This window comes from Danio rerio, chromosome 10, assembly GCF_049306965.1.
Source record: "Danio rerio strain Tuebingen ecotype United States chromosome 10, GRCz12tu, whole genome shotgun sequence".
In the NCBI taxonomy this organism is placed as follows: Eukaryota; Metazoa; Chordata; class Actinopteri; order Cypriniformes; family Danionidae; genus Danio; species Danio rerio.
In genome coordinates this window covers 34,239,429-34,261,723 of record NC_133185.1, presented here as the reverse complement: position 1 = coordinate 34,261,723, position 22,295 = coordinate 34,239,429, and the positions used below count along the sequence as shown (strand labels likewise).

General features: G+C 35.8%; 1 protein-coding gene across 39 annotated transcripts in view; it reads right to left on the bottom strand.

Moving 5' to 3' along the window:
* Positions 1 to 22,295, bottom strand: part of dlg2 (discs, large homolog 2 (Drosophila)) — a 426,869-nt gene that overhangs the window by 373,321 nt on the left and 31,253 nt on the right. For all 39 annotated transcript variants that reach the window (XM_009305412.5, XM_073913862.1, XM_073913864.1 and 36 more), the window contains exon 3: positions 6,801 to 6,958. In XM_009305412.5, the coding sequence (XP_009303687.1) occupies positions 6,801 to 6,958 (158 nt within the window). The remainder of the gene's footprint in view (positions 1 to 6,800; positions 6,959 to 22,295) is intronic.

Sequence of the window (22,295 nt, the reverse complement as noted above, 5' to 3'; positions counted from 1 at the left end):
CCAGAAGTTTCTGCTTATGAAAACTTGCCAATTTAATTGTGATTTTATCAATGGAAAAGTTACATTTTAAAAGAAAATGTATGCCACCCACAGAGTAAAATATAAAATTCGGAAAGATATGACACAAAGCTTCTTTATTTTTAATGTATTCAATTATCCATTTAATCTTAAATACCTCATTGAGATCTGTAAAATTTAGCACTTCAAGGCACCCAAAGTCTTTGCTGTTATTTAAACAATATCAGTTAAGTAAGTAAGCTGTTGATTTTGATGAGCTGATCTTCAGAGTAATAGCATGATCTTAAGTGTGATGCACTGGCTGAAAAAGTCGCATAATATGAGCATATTGACATTTAAATGCCTAATAAGGATCTCTTCAAATTTAAACATCCTCAAGTTGTGATTCCAGTGTTTCAGTCTCAGAAGACATAGAGCTCACACAGAGCTTCCCCCTAGTGGCTGAATGCAAAAAAAATGGTACAATAATACACATCAACTTGATAAAATACTACAGAAAAAAATAAATAAATAAAACTCACAGCAATAGATGGTGACTTTATATGCTTATTTTAAACGAGTTATGCAGTAATTGAAAACAGAACACGTTTTCTGCTATGCATTTTTTTATGCAACCTGAGCAACAAGAATCTCATCTGAGGCTCTTTTCAGTCCAACATAAGCTCACTTTCTCAGAAAATTGCAGTCATTAATCACATAGACTCTAGTACGCGTGTACCATTTTATCGGGAGGTGTTTGATTGGCATGTTTTATGCTTTTGTGAGCGCTGATGTGTCAGCAGTCCTGAAAAGCACTGCTGAATTCTCCAGCAGGACAAAGAAAGCTGACTGCCTGGAGTCCCGTGGAGCCATTTGTATTCTTCACATATCTACAACTTCATTTATTCCATTTAATTATGCTGTCAGAGGCCTTTCTGCTTTACGTCAGCTCATCTCATGATGGACAAGAACTCAAACAGACAGTAAGCATGCTTTTACAGCCAGAGACAAAAAGATTAATATTAAATTAATAGTGGCATTAAGATTAAATGGAAATCTGAATTTTAATCCGCGGAAGATAAATGTCTCTTGTACTGATCTCAACAATCTGGCTTTTTACAGTGTTCTTAACCCTGGATTATCGTTTTTATTGTGTGCTTCATATTCATGGAAACGCTGTACCTAATATTTAGGCAGTAAACAAGCAGCGATTGGGCGAAAAGCTGTCAAATGTCAGCAAATGAATACACTTGATTAATTATTAACCACAGAGCATAATGAACAATATGAAACAAGTTAGCCATTGATTCGGCTTATCCAGGATTTATAATGACCCAGGGTTAACTAATTCATTTTGAAAAGCCCTAACATGTCATCAGTAGGACTGTCATTCTATTATTATTCTGCTTTTTGTAATTCTGTTTAATTATTATTATGGTACGGGACGAAGCAGTGGCACAGTAGATACTAATAATTCTGACTTCAACTGTATATTAGTTTATATATTAAATGGTTTTATTAAATCATTTATCTACAGTCTTGTGAGTCTTTAATCTAGAAATTTTTATTTGGGTGGGAATGCTTGCATTCTAAGTCTCATTTGTTCAAGGGAGCTGATTAGGTCCCTAAAATGTTTTAAGAGGAATGGCTACTAAAGACTAAGGGGAAATACTTAATGGCAGCATTGAATTTCTTAAGTTGATCTTTTTTTTTCTCTCACCTTGCAAACTAATTTTTACTAAGGCTACTCTGTCTTAACCTTAAACTGAGGGATTTTTTGCTTAAGGACTTTCATTCAACCGAGCCCTGCACTGTCCGGCCACATCACTTGCATCAATATCAGCATACTTGTTTCCAATCAACCTGGGAGCTGCTGAATAAAGAATAGTTTCACAAGCCATTGAAGAATCATTGCTGTAAGTCCATAATGTGTATCCGTTAGTTGTAATACTACAACTCTTTGAACTGTTAAAGTGCTCTTATTATTTTGAGAGTTTTCAGTGTGAATGCAATACTTACACTATTTATACTACAATATGGTGTAGAATAGTGCATAAGTATGTAATTTAGGATGCCTCTACTGTGCAGATATTTTTCAGACAGAAAAAGAAAGCTGTGCTGTTACAGAACCAGGTAATAACGAACCAGTATTCGTTTATTTTTACACTTTTCTTTTCAAATTAGTTTATGCACTAATATTTAGTATTTAGATTTACACTAGTATTTAGATTTATCAAGATTGGGGAAAATAAATCAATCTGAACTTTAATGTTTCTTTTTAAAAATTTCCAAGAACAAATTTGAAACGTTCATATTTTCGCTTTACTGTATGTTAACAACTGCAACTTTGTCTCAAAAACAGCAAAGCAAAATAAAAAGGCAGAGGCTTGTTTGATGAGAGACTGCAGTTTTTGTCCACTGTCTCTATGCTGAGAAAAATACCTCCCCCAAGAGGACTGTCCTCCCTTCAACTGGCCTACACAAGGAATCGACTTCAAAAAGATAAAAAAATAAATAAATAAACAACAACAAAAATATATGTTTTTAGCTCTGCCAGAACACAGACTGTTTTGACATGGCATGGCAGAGTACTCTGTGGCAGCATGGGACATGGCCTCTATTACAATGCAGCAAGCGGTTTCTGAGAAACACTGCTGATATTTGAAATTGACACCCAAACAAACACAACCCTCCCCAGATAGGTCTGTCCAACAAACTGATGAATATGAAGAAATGACAGATTTCCGCTATGGAAAGCTTCATATTCTAGAGAGCATCTGATTGGACAAGAACAAGAAATGACAAGCTGAGGTGCAGAGTGATGTCAAGAAAATCATTGCTCACATGTCATTGTTTCTGAGATACTAGCTTATAGATTACTGTAAAGCGACAGTTCACCCAAAAAAGATGTAAGTGAGTGACTTTTTTTTTTTTTGCTTCAGTAGATCATAAAAGAAGATTTTTAGCTGAATTTGTGGTCACTGGTGATTGATTTAGTGAATGGTTACAAGCATTTAGACTAAAATTTAACACATGCAAACAAGGCCAAATCAAAAGCCATGGCTCCTGATAACACACCGTGGTCTTGTGAGGCAAAACGATCAGTAAGTGTAAGAAATGGAACTTTATTTGCAATATTATTAGCCAAAATCCACAACCTGCTCAAACCATTATTGGCGCATTTGCAAATGTAGTCCTCTTGTAGTACGGTAGCTTTTGATGAGGAAAGCACAAGGGCAAATCATTTATTCCTTCTTTTTTTTTCGCCTAGTTCCTTTATTCATCAGGGGTGGCCAAAGCACAAGGGCAAATCATTTATTCATCCTTTTTTTTTTTCGGCCTAGTTTCTTTATTTATCAGGGGTGGCCAAAGTGGAATGAACCGCCAATTTATCCAGTGGCAGGTGCCCTTCCAGCTGCTACAGTACTGGGAAACATCCATACACACTCATTCACACACATATACAGCTTATTTGGTTTATTCAATTTACATATCCCGTTTAAGCACACTGTCACATTTTCAAATTATTCTGTAAAATAGTTGGTGAACTAAATGTCTTTTAAAAAAGTTGATACCATGTCTTTTTTTATTGCTGCATTGCTTTAAGAAAATAATATATGACTGTTGTTGATCTGTAAAATTTATTTCCATTTATCAGTAACTAAATCTCAGTAATTTTGAGACCAACCAAACTGTGACATAGCAGAGTGGTTCACACAACAGCAGTCTCGCATGTAGTCCTGCTGACATTTTTATTGATGCTGTCTACTGTTTTGTGTCAGGATACGTTTTCAGAACTGCATGAATGCTAAAGTTCATTCATTTGTAAATCTTTTCTTTAGATTAGTTCCTTATTTATCAGGGGTGGTTACAGCGGAATGAACCGCCAACTATTCCAGCATATGTTGTACACAGCATATGCCCTTCCAGCCGCAACCCAATATTGGGAAACAACCATACATTCACACACATTCATACACTACCTGACAAAAGTCTTGTTTATTATGCAAGTTTTAGGAACAACACATAATAAATTGACTTCTAGTTGATCATTTGGTATCAGATATGGCTTACATGACAGGCCAGGGCCTCAAGATTGCATTTCTTGATTTTTAATTATTTAATTAGGACAGTAAGGTCTGACCTTGCTTAGTCTAAAGTCTTGTTACTTAACAGAAATAATGTACAGTATAGAATGTAAATTCATGGAGAAGACAAAAAGCTCCCATGAGCTTGAAGGACTGCATCCATACATGTCTGCAATGACTCAAATATCTTAATAAAGTCATCTGGAATGGCAAAGAACACATTCTTGCAGGACTCCCAGAGTTCATGATGATAATTTGGATTGATCTTCAACCCCTCCTCCATCTTACCTCAGACATGCTCAATAAATTTCATATCTGGTAAATGGGCTGGCCAATCCTGGAGCACCTTCACAGGACTCGAAATTAACTTTTCTATTTACTAACTTCAAATGTTTAGGAGCACCAAAAAAGATTTAGGAGCACCTACAAAAAAAGAATGAGCAAAGTTGCAAGTTGTATTTGAAGGGATTTATTGCATCTTAAAACAACATCAATTAACAAAACCAGAAACTAACAAAAACCAGAAACAGATGATGAAAATGACAATAATAGTAACATTCATTCATTTGTCAGCTTAGTCCCTTAATCTGGGATCACCACAGTGGAACGAACCCCCAACTTATCCAGCACATTTTTACGCAGCGATTGCCGTTCCAGCCCTTCCCATCTCAGCGAAACATCCACAAGCACTCATTCACACACACTCATACACTACGGACAATTTGGCCTACCCAATTCACCTGTAGCGCATGTCTTTGGACTGAGTGGGAAACCGGAGCACCCGTAAGAAACCCACGCGAACGCAGGGAGAACATGCAAACTCCACACAGAAACGCCAACTGAGCTGAGGATCGAACCAGTGACCCAGTGACCTTCTTGCTGTGAGGCAACAGCACTACCTACTGCGCCACTGCTTCGCCCCAATAATACTAACAATGAATTACATTTCTCATTATCATGCTGCCTTGAATGTGCATGTATGCAAGTTATCTGCTGTAAAAAGTCTGTTTCTTTATGAAAAATAAAATTATGGTTTGCATCAAACAAAAATGAAGCATTGCAGTAAGAAATATTTATTTTGTACTGCTGTTTTTTTACATGCATATCAATTTAATAAATAATTTTACTGCTACAAAACAAACGAAAGTTTATAATAAATCATTCAATTCAAAGCTGAAAGCTGCAAAACAGTCAATAGTAACTAAATAGAAATATAATATACATCTCAAGTAAGAATAGACAAAAGAAAGTAAGAAAAGTCTCACTTCTATCACTCTTTAAAAGTTTTGGTTTCAGTTTGTGTCAATTTAAATGTTTAGTCTGAGCTGATTTTCATTCTTCTGTGTTTGTGGAATAAAACAGACGAGTCAGCCGACCTAATATATGAGCAGGCCGAGCAAGATTCTCATGATGACCACCGGCGCAATACCTCTCTTTGTTATAAGCCGCAGTTTCAGTGTGAACTCAGTAAAGACGAGCTTCTTTGGCGATGATATGCATAGTATTAGATTTTACATTTAGCAAACATTTGCGCTGAACACGCAGTGAATGCAATCGAGATTCGGGCGCCCTCACTCTTCAGCCGTTTGCATTTTCCACATTCATAAAAGCTCCCTCCCTGTCATCTAACAGCCGAACACTTTGAGTGATTGACAGCTAATTTGAACCAATATAGTGGCAGAGAAAAGCGATTCAGCACGTTTTTAGAAAATAAATCAAAACAGGTCGCACTACAACCATAATATGCAGTTGCACAAATATTATGAGGATTAGTTATTAGTATAGATTAATTTTCGGGTGCATAATTTCGAGCCCTGCTTGATCTTCTTAGTTTTCACGAACTTTGATGTGGAGGCTGAAGTATGAGGCGAGCTATCCTGAAGTGCTATCCTGAACCTCACCTATGGTTTGTAATGTAATGGGCTGTATAAATGTCTTGATACCTCGTGCTGTTGATGTTGCTATCCACTCTGCAGATCACTTGCATGCCCTCATAATAAATGTAACCTAAAACCACGATTTTCCATTCACCAATCTTGACTGATTGCTCTGAGAATCTTGGGTCATTGCAGGTTCCAATAAGCCTTCTGCAGTATTTGTGATGATTGAGATGTAGTTCAGCAGATGATTCATTGGAAAAACTTACCTTCTGCCACTTTTCCAAATGATCAACTAGAAGTCATTATGTTTTGCTCGTACAACTGGGATGGACGACAAGACTTTTGTCAGGTAGTGTACACTACAGTCAGTTTAGTTCAGCCAATTCACCTATAGTGCATGTCTTTGCACTGTGGGGGAAACCGGAGCACCCGAAGGAAATCCACGCCAATAGGGGGAGAACATGCAAACTCCACACAGAAATGCCAACTGACCCAGCCGAGACTTCACTCAATGCTAAAGTTAGACCATTGCATTTCATATTTTTAAGTGATACAATTTAAGAAAATAGCTGCTCATTCGATTTATGTAGACCTTTATTTTCATAATTGAAGTGTAGTAGTAGTCCAAATATAAAATATACACTAAAACATTGATTATTCTTATACTAAAAAATGTAAAAATAAATAAATATTTTATAGAAATGGAATGGCTAAAAATTTTTTTTTTTTAAATTGCTTTAAAAGAAAAAAAAAAACTCTTACATTGAGTTTTTTTCTCCCTGCAGTACTGAAAACTGACTACAAAAGCAAGCATTTTGCCCAGTTGATGTCTCACCTCTGGCGGTGTGGAGGCTGGCTGCGGACCCTCTGTGGGTGATGTTGAGTTGGTGGCAGTGTGTTCCCACTGCTCAGCCATGTGATTCACCTCTACCAGCTTCTGCTCACAGCTCTTCTGAGAGTTCAGCAGGGTCACTTCATAAAACTCCTGAATATCTACACAGAGAGAGCGAGAGAGAGAGAGAGAGAGAGAGAGAGAGAGAGAGAGAGAGAGAGAGAGAGAGAGAGGGGAACATAATGTCTTTTTAATACCTACTCGAACTCACTTGTAGTTTCCACACCAGCCTTTGTCTAAATGGGCTTTTGGATTAAAAACAAACATAATCTCTAGCTGGCAGCATATCAAATTAAACGGAGGCAATTTATTAGATTGAATCCCTGGCATCTAAATGAATCCAGCGCAGTATGAAAAAATGAGATTGATAGAGAGCAGGCAAACACATGCTTGTATCTCAAAAAAAGCTGGAGATTTGAGCGCCAGCCATGGTACAGATTAATTTGTGTTTCTGGGTCAAAACGTGTGATTAGACAAATTTCTAGTTAGCTTAGTCAAACAGATTCCAAGTCAAATTATGAAGGGGGAAATATGTTGAGGTTTCCAGTAATTTCCATGAATGTGTAACAATTATTCTAAAAAGTTGTTTACATAGCTATAAGATGTGTAGAAACATTTTAACATCAGTTTGTAAGGGCATCCAAGACCAAGAACTTTCCACAGGTTTGTGTACTTCTTTACAATCATATGTTGTGTGTACTAACCTACATTTCTGTATTTTGTTCTGTGGCAAATACTTGCAAAATTACATTTATCTGTCTTTATTTTTTTTATATTACTCATTTAGGGCATTTAGATGTTTGTATAACAATAGATTTGTTGAATCCGTTGAGAAAACAAATCTAGGACTAGAACAAAAAAGTACTTTTAAGTAAGTTTTATTTATGGCAGGAGTTCAAGAGGCAATGTTCAGAATAAGGAGATCTAATATATGATATGAGAATGCGTGTATGAAATGATACATGACTTTCGTAAACAGACAATCAGGCCGAGTGAGTTTGTTTCAAATGACCTTCATCAACCCCATCTCATCCATGCTTCTCAAACTTCACTGGCTTATGGCAGCCATGTTTTTCAAGATGTCATGACTGACAATCACACCACCTTGAATAAACGCACTGAATGCCAAAATGGAAGTCAGTTGGCAGTTTTGGTGCTGTAATTAACCACAGAGTGAGCCCATTTGTTGACTAAGAACAGTTAAATTATCCCTAATATGTTAAAAGCCACCTGTCATGCAAAATCAACCTTTGTAAGCTGTTTAGACAGACGTGTGTGTAGTACAGTGTGTGAACAGCCATATTAAAGTGGTATAAAGACATCATCAAGTCCCTTTTTTGTTTCTAATGTTAAATCAGGAACTACGGAAAAGCATTCTGGAGACACCAAACACTTATTTTACATCTTATAAAAGGGGCAAAATTATGGCGATCTACAACTTTACTATTTATGGTCACTTTATTTTAAGGCACAATTCTTACTATTAATAAATCATTAACTATTAACATTAAATAATTTGCAGCTTATTAATAGTTATTAAGGTAGTAGTTCAGTTCAGGTATTACATTAGGTAGGATTGATTTTGCACTATTTTTTTTTTTTTTTTTTTTTTTTTTGCACATAAGCCAATTGCACAAGGCACTTTTTGCATAATAAGCACAATAAAAAAAATAAAAAAAAAATAAAAAAACACTGTACATTGTTTACATCTGTTTCATTACTCAAATCAGGTTTACATATTGTTTACTTTCATAGATATTTATATACTTACATTTTATAATCATACTTCAGTCACCTCTGTGTATATATGTGTATTTTATTTGTGACTTGCCTAATTAACCTAACTTACCTAGTTAACCTCTAACCTACCGTAGTTAATCCTTAAAATGCACTTTAAACTGACCACTGGTGTATTTGCAAAATGTGTTATTAGAAAGTAGTATTAAGACTAGCATGTTTAAAAATTGTTTGTGTGTGTTGTGGGGCAGGCGGCAGTGAGGTCACAATTTGGCATAAACAACACGTAAACATGGATCCATCCTGCCTTGAATCAATGGTTCATGCTGATGGAGAAGTAACAATGGTGTGAGGGATATTTTCTTGGCACACTGAGTCCCTAAGTACCAATTGAGCATCATTTAACCACCAAGGCTGAGCTGTTGACTATGTCCATGCATTTATGACCACAGTGTACAGAGTGTATCTTCTGATGGCTACTTTCAGCAGGTTAAAGCTCCATATCACAAAAGCTCAAATCCTTTAAAACTGATTTCAGAACATCTCACTAAACTCAAGTGGCCATCACAGCAAACAGATCTGGAGCATCCGTGCTCTGCTATCCCACATACATATTTTATACACTCACCAGCCACTTTATTAGTTACACCTGTATAACTGCTCGATAATGCAAATTTCTAACCAGCCAATTACATGGCAGCACCTCAAGCCATGTAGACATGGTCAAGACGATCTACTGCAGCTCAAATCAATAATCATAATGGGGAAGTAAGGTGATTTAAGAGGCTTTGAATGTGGCATGGTTGTTGGTGCCAGACAAGCTGGTCGGAGTATTTCAGAAACTGCTGATCTACTGGGAGTTTCACGCACAACCATCTCTAGAATTTACAGAGAATGGTCTCAAAAATATAAAATATTAAGTGTGCAGCAGTTCTGTGGGCGCAAATGCCTTGTTAATGCCAGAGAATGGCCAGACTGGTTCAAGATGATAGAAAGGCAACAGTAACTCAAATAACCACTCGTTCAAATAATCAAACGCAAATAGCCGCTCCTGTCAGCTAAGAACAGGAAACCGAGCCTGTAATTTGCTCAGGCTCACTAAAATTGGACAACAGAAGTTTGAAAAAACGCTGCCTGGTCTGATGAGTCTCGATTTCTGCTGTAACGTTCGGATGGTAGGGTCAGAATTTGGCATCAATAACATGAAAGCATGAATCTATCCTGCCTTTAATCAACGGTTCAGGCTGCTGGTGATGGTTTAATTTAGTGGGGGATATTTTCTTAGCACACTTTGGACTCATTAGTAGCAATTGATCATCATGTCAACACCCCAGCTGAGTATTGTTGCTGACCCTGTCCATCCCTTTATGACCACAGTGTACCCATTTTCTGATGGCGGCTTCCAGCAGAATAATGTGTCATGTCATGAAGCGCAAATAGTCTCAGACTGGTTTCTTGAACATGACAATGAGTTCACTGTACTCAAATGGCCTCCACAGTCACCAGATCTCAATCCAAGAGAGCACCTTTGGGATGTAGTGGAATGGGAGATTCGCATCATGGATGTGCAGCCGACAAATCGGCAGCAACTGCATGATGCCATCATGTCAATATGGACCAAAATCTCTGAGGAATATGTCCAGGTCCTTGTTGAATCTATGCCATGAAGGATTAAGGCAGTTCTGAAGGCAAAAGGGGGTCTAATCAGGTACTAACGAGGTGTATCTAATAAAGTGGCCGGTGAGTGTATACAGTGCTTTATACCACATTTTCAATGAAGACACAAAATTGATTATAATAAGTGATCCTCAATAAGGTCAGAGACGTTGCAAACTGTATTGTGTACATCTTCCCGTGTGCCTCAAGAGCTGCTAACAGAGACGTCAGAGACAGACAAATAATAAAACTAGAGCACAATCACACTGCAGAGACCATCTGGAGAGCTCTGCTCTTTGATTCCGAACAACACAGATTTAAAAGCAACAGTTATGTTAAGCCACAATGCATGGTGGGTAAAAGTCAGCAGCTCTGCTGTGAATCCAGCCACCATATGCTGTAGTAAATGCTAAAGATCCTGCCTTGGAATGAACTAAGCTTATGCTTTGAGAGAGGAGATAAAAAGAAAAGAACATTCTGTGTTTGAAATGCCCATATGGATTGTGCGGATGAAATGTACCCAGCACTAGATGACATTTCATTAAAATAGAAAAACCATTTATCTTCATAAAAAAATTATAATAAAAAATATCTCATGCACAAGTGCTAGAATGTAACATTTTGTGGGACGCAGAAGGCAGGTGGGGAGGGTGCTTAACATACCATAGTAAATAAATTCATATGGGATCTATTATAAACTATAATAGAATAGAACTATAGACTAGTATAAATACTAGATTGCAATAGTTTAACAGTAGCGACTGGCTGTTGATACCCTGTTTCCACTGAGTGGTATGGTTCAGTACACTTTTATTAACGTTATTGATTTAAAGAGATACATCACTATCTCATGGACAAGCAGGAGAATGAAAACAAAGAAAATGCCATTTTTAAATACTCAGACGAGAAAATAAAACGTAATAATATATACATCATAACGAGCCATGATTGACCACAGCTTAAACGAAACTTGTTGCGTCTTGTTGAACAGCCACAGAGCCAAGAAGAAGAGCACAATCAACCCTGTGTCCTGTAGTTGTTTGCAAGGCTGTCTAAAGCGTGAGCCTACTGACACAACACATTAATCCCAATTTCTGAGTAAAAAACAATGCCATAAAATTAGAATAGTTTAAGATTATGCTAAAAGTGGAGAAAAATATCTTGCTTTCTGTAAATGTTACTATAAGATCTGACAGGGATTATATAATGAAAATATTGCAAACCTGCACTGAAAAAAGTGTTGCATGCAGAACTGTTGCAAACAATTTATTTGTGTTAAATTTAAACAAAGTTTAATAATGTTTAACTTAATTTGTTTGTTTAAATTCAACACAAATAAATTGTTTACAACCACTTAACGTAAAAAAAAATAAATAAATAAATCCAAGAAAACATCTCTGAATAATTTTTCCAGTGTGCAAGTATGCAAACCTACAATAAAAAATGGTGACACTCTATACATAACGAAAAATTTCAAAACACTTGCAGTTTGGCATAATATTCATGAAACACTGAATATATGCAATTAAAAAGTGGTTGTCATTGTGCACGACTGATTAAGTGAAGTGCAAATTAAACAGAATCATTAATAAACTAGTTAAATGAAAATAAACAAACAGACAAGTATTTTGTTTGTAAGAATAAAAACAACCAATCAGCTCCCTGTACTTGACAACCAAAGACTGCATTGGTCAACAAAACCAGTGTGAGCCTTTGGCTTGCGGTAATGCATGTAAAGCTGCTCGGGAGACAATATAACATTGCCAAAGCAGTACAAAACAAGCATTTTTCACCTAACAAAAGAAGCATCCTTCAAACAGAAGCCTGCAGTCTATTCCATCTTAAAGAGAGAATGAATTCATTTACATGCGAATAAAGCCCAATATCAAGACTCCATTTGTTATTCCTCCTACAGATGCCTGCCTGGTCCAGCATTTCAGAAGGAAGTAAGTTTGAAAGTTGTCAATAACGCAGTTTATTCAAGCATTTGAGTTACTGCAAATCCAAACAAGCTGACTTTAAAATGATCTACTCATGTCTGCCTATGAAGTGCAAACAAAAATATATGTAAATCCAGCCTTTCAATAAGAAATGCATGAGAAACCGTGCATTCACAATCTCAGAAAATGATTAAACAGGAATATTAGTTTCAAACAAATTGTACACCAAGAAAAACACGATAACGTCAAAAATATTTCAAAGCAGCAGCAAAATTTTGAAAAAACTTACAGAGCGGCAAAAGTCCTCTGTTCTCCACTGACATGTTGGGCAAAGTGTCATCAGTGAAACAGCGAGAAGTATTGTGTGCGTGTGTGTGTGTAATGCCAGATGCCTGATCTAGCAGCATGTGAGCAGCCAGCTTAATCCTTGCACAGGCCTCCTGTTCCCTACAATTCAGACAATGACCTCACACCATCACAGACACACACACACACCCGCAGAGAGAATACAGCTGATCATTATTTCAGATGCTTTGTCTTCTGAGGTGTTTAAAGCTGTTTAGTGCACTCAAACATGCCCCTTGTTCACCTCTAAGAGCCTAACTGTGACAAAGTGTCTTTAATACACACGCATGCAAGAAGAGAGCAGGTGGCAAATAATGGTTGGTGAGTGTGTGTATGTAGTCTGAACCGGGGCAGCTGGGAGAGTGTTTAAGACAGTTGAACTCGGGTCGCAGTGCTGAGAGTATGAGGACAGAACCCCTGTAATCATTAGCATTTAAAAAGGTCTCTAAAACCACCATCAGCATCTGATTAAAGTATTACAAATACAATCTGATGAGTGTAATGCTCTTGAAAAAAAAAAATAATGCTACTCAGGGTTCAACACCAAGGATTTTTTCTACTGGCTTGATCAGGCCAGTGGTTCAGATTTGTTCTTACCCTGCCAAAATTATTAGCTATTTCTTGGCCACATATTTTAAACAATGTGTCTAAAATAACATCTGTGAATCTAGAATTTAAATATATTTAAAAGATTTTAATAAATGAATAATGAGCAAAACTCAATGTGACAAAAAGAGCAGTATGGAAAATGTGCAGATATTATATTGCCATTGTAAATTATTTAACAAAAGGTGGCTGACTTGCCAAACTGACGACAAGCTGTGCAAAACATCACTTCATTTTTTGATGGTAATGTCTGCTTCAAAGAGAAGAAACAGAGGTTTCCTTTAAGCCTCATAATTTGATGTTGCCTTCTCTTCGATGTACTGGTTGTTACCATAATATGAAACAAATATTGTGCTCACAACATCCAATCACACAAAAGGAACCAAAAAGCAATATGGTGTTTTTACGACATGAGAGAAGATAGCATTTTAAAGGCTTAAAAGCACAAGCTGTTTCTTGATTCTAAACTTGTACGCAGTTGACAAATAGTCAAAGTAAAATTTAACTTTAGTGACAAGACAGCACTGACCTAATCTAGCCAGTAACAATCCTGTAATGTACTTTTTATCTTTTGTATTTTATTTATTTATCTTTTACGAAATTAATTCTGTTGTTTTGGACTACTGTTCATTAAAACCATTCATTTTCCTTCGACTTCGTTATTTATCAGGGGTCGCCACAGCGGAATGAACCGCCTCACTGACCCAAAATTGGCCCTAGTGTATGTAGAGTGTGTATGTTTCCCAGCGCTGGATTGTAGCAGAAAGGGCATGCTCTGTGTAAACCATATGCTGGATAAGTTGGCGGTTTATTCTGCTGTTGTAACCCCTGATGAATAAAGGAACTAAGCCGAAAAGAGAATGAATGAATGAATTAATGAATGAATGAATGAATGAATACACACATACAGAGATTTGTGAGCCAAAATTAGTTAGACCTAAAAAATAGCCTAATAAACTTCCATTCATCTACCAAACACAAATGAAGAAATTGTTTGTATATTTTTCTAAAGTTTAGGGGAAATAAAAAGGGTCAAGTCATCGTAAAAAGTGATCAATCAAGTGGTCTAATCCAATTCGATGTTTAAGAGAAATGATAGCATGTGTAGCTCATCTAAAGTACATACGTGTAGTGCTGTGAAAGACAAATTCTTAAATATTGCACTTAATTTTAACAGCATTCTTTTTAAAAGCAATAAATGGTTATCATGTAAGAGCCTTAAGAATGGGAGAAGCAGGAGGTAACGAGTGTGTCAAGTGTTCTGCGTCAGAGATTCAGGTTTTACAGAGATACTAAAACAGTACTGTATTAAACTAGTAATGAAATGAAAAGTTTAATATAAATGTCATTATTTAATGACATTTCAAAACATTATGATTTTATCGTCATTTGACCAACAAAAAAAAGCTTCCTTGAGAAGCATAAATTACTTTTCAAAAACAATAAAAAAGTAACATTTGCCTTGTACAAGCAGTTAAGGTTGTTGGTGGTGGTTTAATGCTCTGCAGGAGATTTTCTGCAGCATGTAGCACGATGATTCAATCAAGTACCAATATGTAGTGAATGTGCATGCACGAGCGGTTATTGCTGGAAACGAGAATTATTTACATGAATTATTAATTACATTGTGTGTTATTCACATCTACACCCAACCCTCACATTTATACATGTCTAGACCTAACCAGCCCTAAACCCAACCGTCACAGTAACATGGGTGTTACAATGTCCACTACGTATTGGATCTGATCCACATCATAATGCTACAGGCTGCAGTGAAGACATCTTGGATTTCTTGGTGGGTTTAATCACAAACTGAGCATCATGTGTAAACGCCAAAGCATGTCAGTACATCTTATGCTTTTGGTTAAACACACAGACATATAGCGCAACTGGAGGTGGAGGTGGAAGTGTGGAGAGACCCCCCTCATGATTGTGAAGCGCTTTGGGTGTATGGCCATACACAATAAATGCGCTATATAAATACACATTACATTACATTACACACATTACATTACATTATATACATAACTGTTCTCATGGCAACACAAGTTAAAATCCCACCTCATTATCCTTTGCTGATCCCACTCCCTTTTCTACAATATCTCTATTGAAAAGCTTGAAAAAAAAGGTAAAAAAATGCTCAACAGCACAAATCTCAAATGAACTCAAACTGGTTTCTGGAACATGACATAATTCAGATCTCCAAACTCATCAGGTCTCAATCCAACAGAGCATCTTTGGGATTTGGTAGAACTGGAGATTTTCATCATGACTGGAAAGCTGATAAATCTGCAGTAACTGCATGATCTTATCAAGTCAATCTGTACCAAAATATATATAGAACATTTACAGCACTTTGTTGCATCTGAAGCTTTGCAGACAAATTGGGTACAACCTAGTACAAGCAAGGTGTATCTAATAAAGGAATATATTTTGCTATTGACTATAGGGCTGCACAAAATATCGTTACATAATGCTTCTGCAATATTCACATCGTAGATCTGCTATATGTCAACTTGGGATTATATTATCCAGACTTGACAGTTCAGAACATGTGATTTAGAGTCATCACAAAGTGTAACCATATTAAAGAGTTTTTTTTTTTTTGAGGGGGGGGGTTTAAGACCCATGACTATGTAATATTTCAAGTGACTTTAAACCAAGAAATCATAACATTTGTAGTTTTAACAAAGATTAACTGTATTTAATAATTGACTTAATGACGACAATACAGTGCCATTTGTACTTGATCGTTCAATCTCAGGTTATTCAACAATTCTGGTTGTTTCTCTTTTATCTATTTTAATAATCAATTGTTTTAATTTGCTTAATATTTTCATGCACATGTACTCCACTACAAAATAATCTCAATCAATGAAACAATACGATTTTTTTATAAACAGACTTTCATCTTGTGAAATTATATTGGTATTGCAATTCATAAAAAAAAAAAATAAAAATATAAATAATAATAATATGAATATTGCAATGACAGTTTTTTTTTCAATATCGTGCAGCTATCAACATTAAAGGTTATTGAACACATCAAAAATTTTCAGCCGTAATTTTAGCACGTTAAAAAATTATTTAGACCTCACATTGTGTCAATTGTATTGACACACTGCCTCCAAAACTTTCATCCATGATAAAAAAAAATAATAATTTAAACATGCTTCAAATTTTTTCCCATGTTCGCATCTGAAAAAGCGATTTGAGAGGTGTTTTGACAGTTCAGAGCCATACAATATTGGCATACGTATTGCCCATAGACATTAGAAAGCATGATCCGATTTCATTCCCTTGCTTCAACACATCAACGCGGCCGCCATCTATTATATTGTTTAGGTACTGCCAGACTCTGTTCAGGATTTGTTTATGAACGTGAATGTGTGAAGCATCACAAGCAATGTATCGAAATTCCACTGATTTCCTAAATAAATTTTGTGTTTCGGGATAATGCTCTTTGATAATGAGCTGAACTGTCCTTCCTCTCTATCCACCCTTGGATGAACAAAGTATGCAGCCTATTCCTCTATCTTTTTCTACTTTGGAGAAAAAAGTATCACCGCTGAACTGACTCCCAAATGTTTTGCGTTTTTTTGTAATAGATAAATTAATATGCATGGGACTGAGTGTGCAAGGTTTGTTTGTAAAACTGCATATTGATACGAAAAAAATGCATACGAAAATTTCAGACTTCACTGTGCAAAATCCTTAAACATTCAGAACAACGCACCTAAGAAGATAAGTACATAAAAAGTTTTGTTGTCTGGTAATCAAGCACTGTGAATCTGTTATCTTGAATCTTAACAGCACACTGGCCTTTAAATCCATTTTGAATGTAATTATTTCACAGTGGACAGCTTTCAAATCAAAAATTTGCTGATCGGCACAACAGAATTAGTGAACACTTTTCGTGGTATAGGCATTTCAGACACCTCATGAAATAGTAAAGCTTTTAGGGCTACAAAAAAAACCTGTAGTTAATTAGTCAGCTCAATCAGTTAATTAATCAAGCGTTCATTGATTGCAAACACTCAGCCTCTCCAAGAAAGCGTCGCTGAACTCATTGTGGGCATAGCTGGCGCGCTAGAGATCATTTGGGACAGAAGCAAAAGATTGTGCACCTGGTGCTTACATGTTGCTTGCTGAAGCCCACATATTTCACACATGGTAGACAATAGTCCAGGAGTGGAAACAACTCAATTCACAGATAGCCTCAGCATCAGACAGCACTCACAGACTACAGTAGGGTCACTGACCATTTGTGCATATTATGCAGATTACTGGAAATCAAAGCGTTCTAATTTTTATAAGTTCTCATTTGAACAGTCAATATTAAAAATACAGATACATTTAAATATGTTTGTTCTTATAGTAATTATAATAAAATATAGTTAATAAATGAATACGTTGTAAAATCTCCTTTTCATTCTTTTTGTTTTCAGATTTGTGTGCCAGTCTATAAAAAATGGAAAATGTGAATCCCTGATTTAAAGAAATGTGTTTCCAAACCTTTGGAGTTTATTTTTATTTTTGCTGAACATAAAAGCAGCTGTTTTGAATAATGTTGCATAAAGTTATTTTAAAAAGTACAATATTTATAAATATTTTTACTATATATATATATATATATATATATATATATATATATATATATTTTTTTTTTTTTTTTTTTTACAATCTTTAGTCACTTTAAGTAACTAAATGTGCTACTTAGTTACTCTTTAAGAAAACTAATGAGAGAATATATTATTTTTAAATTAATTTTTGTAAAAAAAAAAAATGTATTCAATGTTTGACGTAATCTCAACCGAAAACCGAAAAGGGTGGAAGAGTGGAAGAAAGTAGCTCCTCCTCTTTCAAAAAAAAACAGCCAATAGTGTTTTGTTTTATCAAAGCTTAGCCTGTGAGAGCAGTTAAGCTCAAGAGCATCAAATGTAAAACATCTTGAAGGTAGCGTGGCATGTTAGATACTAGAGAGCATTTAATTGGTCAAGATTTAATGAGAAACTGAAGTATGAGGTTGCGTGATTTAAAAACATTAATTAATTTAGGCAGAAGTGACAAACTACAAGCTTTACATTTTTGTTTTAGTTTCATATTTTCTAAACACAAACTCTGTCATTGTTTTGTACCACACTAGCTTATAGACATACCTGATGACTAACATAGAGATACTAATATCTAAAAACATTATTTTAATTTTACTAGACCTTTAAGATAGACCTAAGATTATAACATTACAATACTTTTAGATACGTTTAAAACTACCCAACACTGATTTTGAAGAACGTTTTAGTAGTCATTTACATCAGCAGTTATGTCACAAGCGGAGATGAATCTCGGAAAACAAAAGGATCCAAGCGCAATTTAATAAGAGCATCCATGTCAGCAGGCAGTGGTCAAAACAGGGGCAAACAGGTACATACAGGGCATCCCAAACATTGTTAAAAACAGGCATGAGGTCAAAAACTAGGCAGCAGTCAGAATATAGCAAAATAAAGTTAAGATCAGGAACACGGCTAGTAAAAACAAACAGCAAACAAAGCTAACACATGATGACCGCAAACAAAGACTCTGAACTGACTCTGAACTGGTGTACGTGAGGTGTATAAGTAGTCCAGATGATCAGTGATGACCGGATTCTGCTGTGTGAGTCATCAGTGATGAACAGCAAACAGAATGCGTGAAACGACATGACAGGAATTGTAAATCGTAAATGTGTGGTTTACCAGCGATCTGCCAGGAGTGGATGATGTTAGGGCAAAAAAAAAACTAAAAAATAAATTAAGTCAATAGCCCCTTTCACACATACAGACCTTTCAGGAAAATTACCGGCAATTTTCCAGAAAAGTCTGTATGTGTGAACAGGCCCTTTTTGAAAATACGGGTAAATTAGCTCAAATTAGCCAATTTTCCGGAAAGAGAAGTTGTAACGTTACCGGTAATTTGCCAGAATGCTGCGCTGTGTGAGCGCAGAAGGAAAATTGCCAGAAAGAGCATGTTCACGATTAGAATGCACTGACGTCCGACGTCTACTTTCACCAATCAGAATACTCAGACGCCTTCACATCCGCACTGTTCATGATATAAAAGCCTTTGAACATTTTTCAAAAAATCTTTAGCGGCTAGATGTCAGTCAGATAACGTTTCTATGTTCCTTCTTAATGCCAATTGTGTAAAACATTATCGACAAGATGTATATGATAAGCTGTTGTTTGTTTACCTACAAGCTCTGCTTCCTTCAGTTGCTTGATGCATGGTTTGTGCACGTGAAGCAGCCGGTGAGCGCCAGCACACACATTTTGTACATGCGAAAGTGTTTCTCTATACGTTTTCACAGAAGTTGTTCACAATACTGATCCGTCCACAGAGTTTGTAATGTAGTCAAATGTTTCCAAGCGCAGCTGTTTAGAGGTCATTTCTGGTTAATGATGTCAGAAACTTTTAAAATCCCTTAAACTATTAAAATTTAATAAAAGTTAAAAAAAATAATTTTTCAATGAAAAAAAATAAATAAATAAATCACCAGAAATAAATATTGCAAATTTGCTATTCATTTATTAAACATTGCTTCTAGTCAAATCACAGCATGTGATAAATATCAGTTTTGAATGTATCAATATTTAGCAAAGTTAGGGATGTAGTTATGATCAGGTGCCGTTATGATGTGGAAATATCTTATCTGCTTGGTTTCCAAGGCAACCAGACAGAGAGGGAGAGATTCATAGTCATAATCGCATCTGTCTATGCATTAACTCTTATTCTTTCCAACACAGAGAGATATATGCGAGCACACACATGCTCATTCACACACACTGCAGACCGGCAGCTGTTACCCTCTTATGTAATGGATGGATGGTGTGGGCTCAGGGCTGTAATCTCACCCCTCTCCAGGGAGCGATTATTCCAGCTCCTTATGCTACCCACCAATGCATACCAACACACACACACATAACAAACACACACCTTCTTATCTCCTGACGCAGACTCCCGCCTCTGTGATTCGACATGATTCATAAAACCATTTTGCTTTCTGAAAATGGTCTTTGCATTGAAATGTGTTACAACTGACACATATTGAGCTGTTGTAAAACATGAGTATTCCGGGCAGAGGGTTTGATAAATTTGTGTCTATACACTTTTTTTTTCGGAATAATAGTTTGCATGCATTTTAGCTAATATTTTGTACTCTGCTGTGAATCGTTTTATTTTCCGCAATGCAGCATGCAAGTAAAAATGTCAGTCTGCTTATCAACTCGGTCAGTGCTCCTTTTGCTATAAAATAAACAGATTTCTGCCTTATTTAAACTGGATGTTAAGCAGAGTTGTGTTCGGATTTCATCAGCTTTCTTTGATGAAAGTACAACAGCAACCAAATATGTTTTATGTTTATCAATTTTAACATAACTGCAAATGACAGAAGAGCAATGTTGTTTTGTCCGGAGGTCATGCTCTGGGTGCCATTTCCACTTATTATAAGCATTGCTTATTAAGTGCCAATTGAAATTATGGAGCAGAGTAGACTGGTGAGTTGGGTTCATGTTTAAAATGGGCTTGAGCAGACACATGTTTATGATTTGCATTCAAATGTATCAAGTTGGCATCAAAATTATTAGCCATCCTGTGATTTTTTTGTTTGTTTTTTAAACATTTAAACAGAGCAAGGAAATGTTCACAGTATTTCCTATAATATTTTTCTTCTTGAGAAAGTCATTTGTTTTATTTCAGCTAGAAAAAAAAGCAGTTATTTAAAAAAAAATAATTAATTAAAAAAAAAATTAAAAGTAAGGTCAACATTATTAGCCCCTTTAAGCATTTTTTTATTGTCTACAAAACAAACTGTTACACAATAACTTGCCGAATTACCCAAACTTGCCTAATTAACTTAGTTAAGCCTTTAAATTGCACTTGACTGAATTACAATACAACTGAATACAAGTATCTTGAAAAATATCTGATACATTTCTTTACTGTTTTCATGGCAAAGATCAAAGAAATCAGTTGTCAGAAATTATTTATTAAATCGATTATGTTTAGAAATGTGTTTAAAAAACCTTCTCACCATTAAAGGGCACCTATTTTTCTCTTTTTTAAGATTTAATATTAATATTATGGTTCTTCTGAGTGTGCCAGTTACAGTAGGTTCAGGTCAAAACACAATTCAGATTGTTTTATTATAATGTGTTAAAAAGTGTCATTTTGGGGTCGGGTTGTTGTTTTAGGGGTGTGTTGCTTCACATGAAAGTTAATTTTGATTTCACGCCCAACTTAACAAGGGGGCAAAGCCAAGAGCTCCCCTGCTTTGTGTAGGGTAACAGACAGACAGACAGAGAGAAGCAACATGAGTGTTGCTCCACTGTTGCTCCACACTGTTTTATGTTGTTGAATTGAGAAAAAAAAGACTGGGTTTGCTTATATCACCCCAATATTTACATTTACATTTAGTCATTTAGCAGACGCTTTTATCCAAAGCGACTTACAAATGAGGACAAGAAAGCAATTTATGATGGCCTATACACTATACCTACACACGTCTGTCCAAACAGCTTGATAAGAAGATTTTACATCATAGGTGCCCTTTAAACAGAAATTGGGGACAAAAATGCACAAGGAGGGATAATAAATTAGGAGGGCTAATAATTCTGACTTCAACTTTGCATAGAACCTTCTTAAATGTGGTTGTATAGGAAAGAGGTTGTACACACTGCAGCTATTTTTTTAACTGAACTGAAAAACTAGTTGCTAACACCACATTTATTAACACTTTAGAGATGGGAGTTTTTTTCCCCCTGCAGGTGCACTCTAGCCAAGGGTGTAATACAGTATACTGTATTTGTTTAATTTTAGTTTAGTTTAGTTTTTTCTTTTTTAAATCTGCCCACTCTAATTACTCCATAAACCTGATTGATTTAGGAGCCAAGCCTAACCAACAAACCAAAAGATGCCTATATTAAGTGAACATGGCAACACTGCAAGACTAAAAGCTTTCCAAGTGTAAATAAAACACAGTACCTCTTTTAGAGAGAGGGTTTTGAATTTATTGCCATGTCAGCTTTTCTGACTATTTCATGGCAAAACCAGATTGCATTACTTTTCTAATAAAAAAATAAATAAATAAAAACAAATCATCAGCAAGAAATAATACATA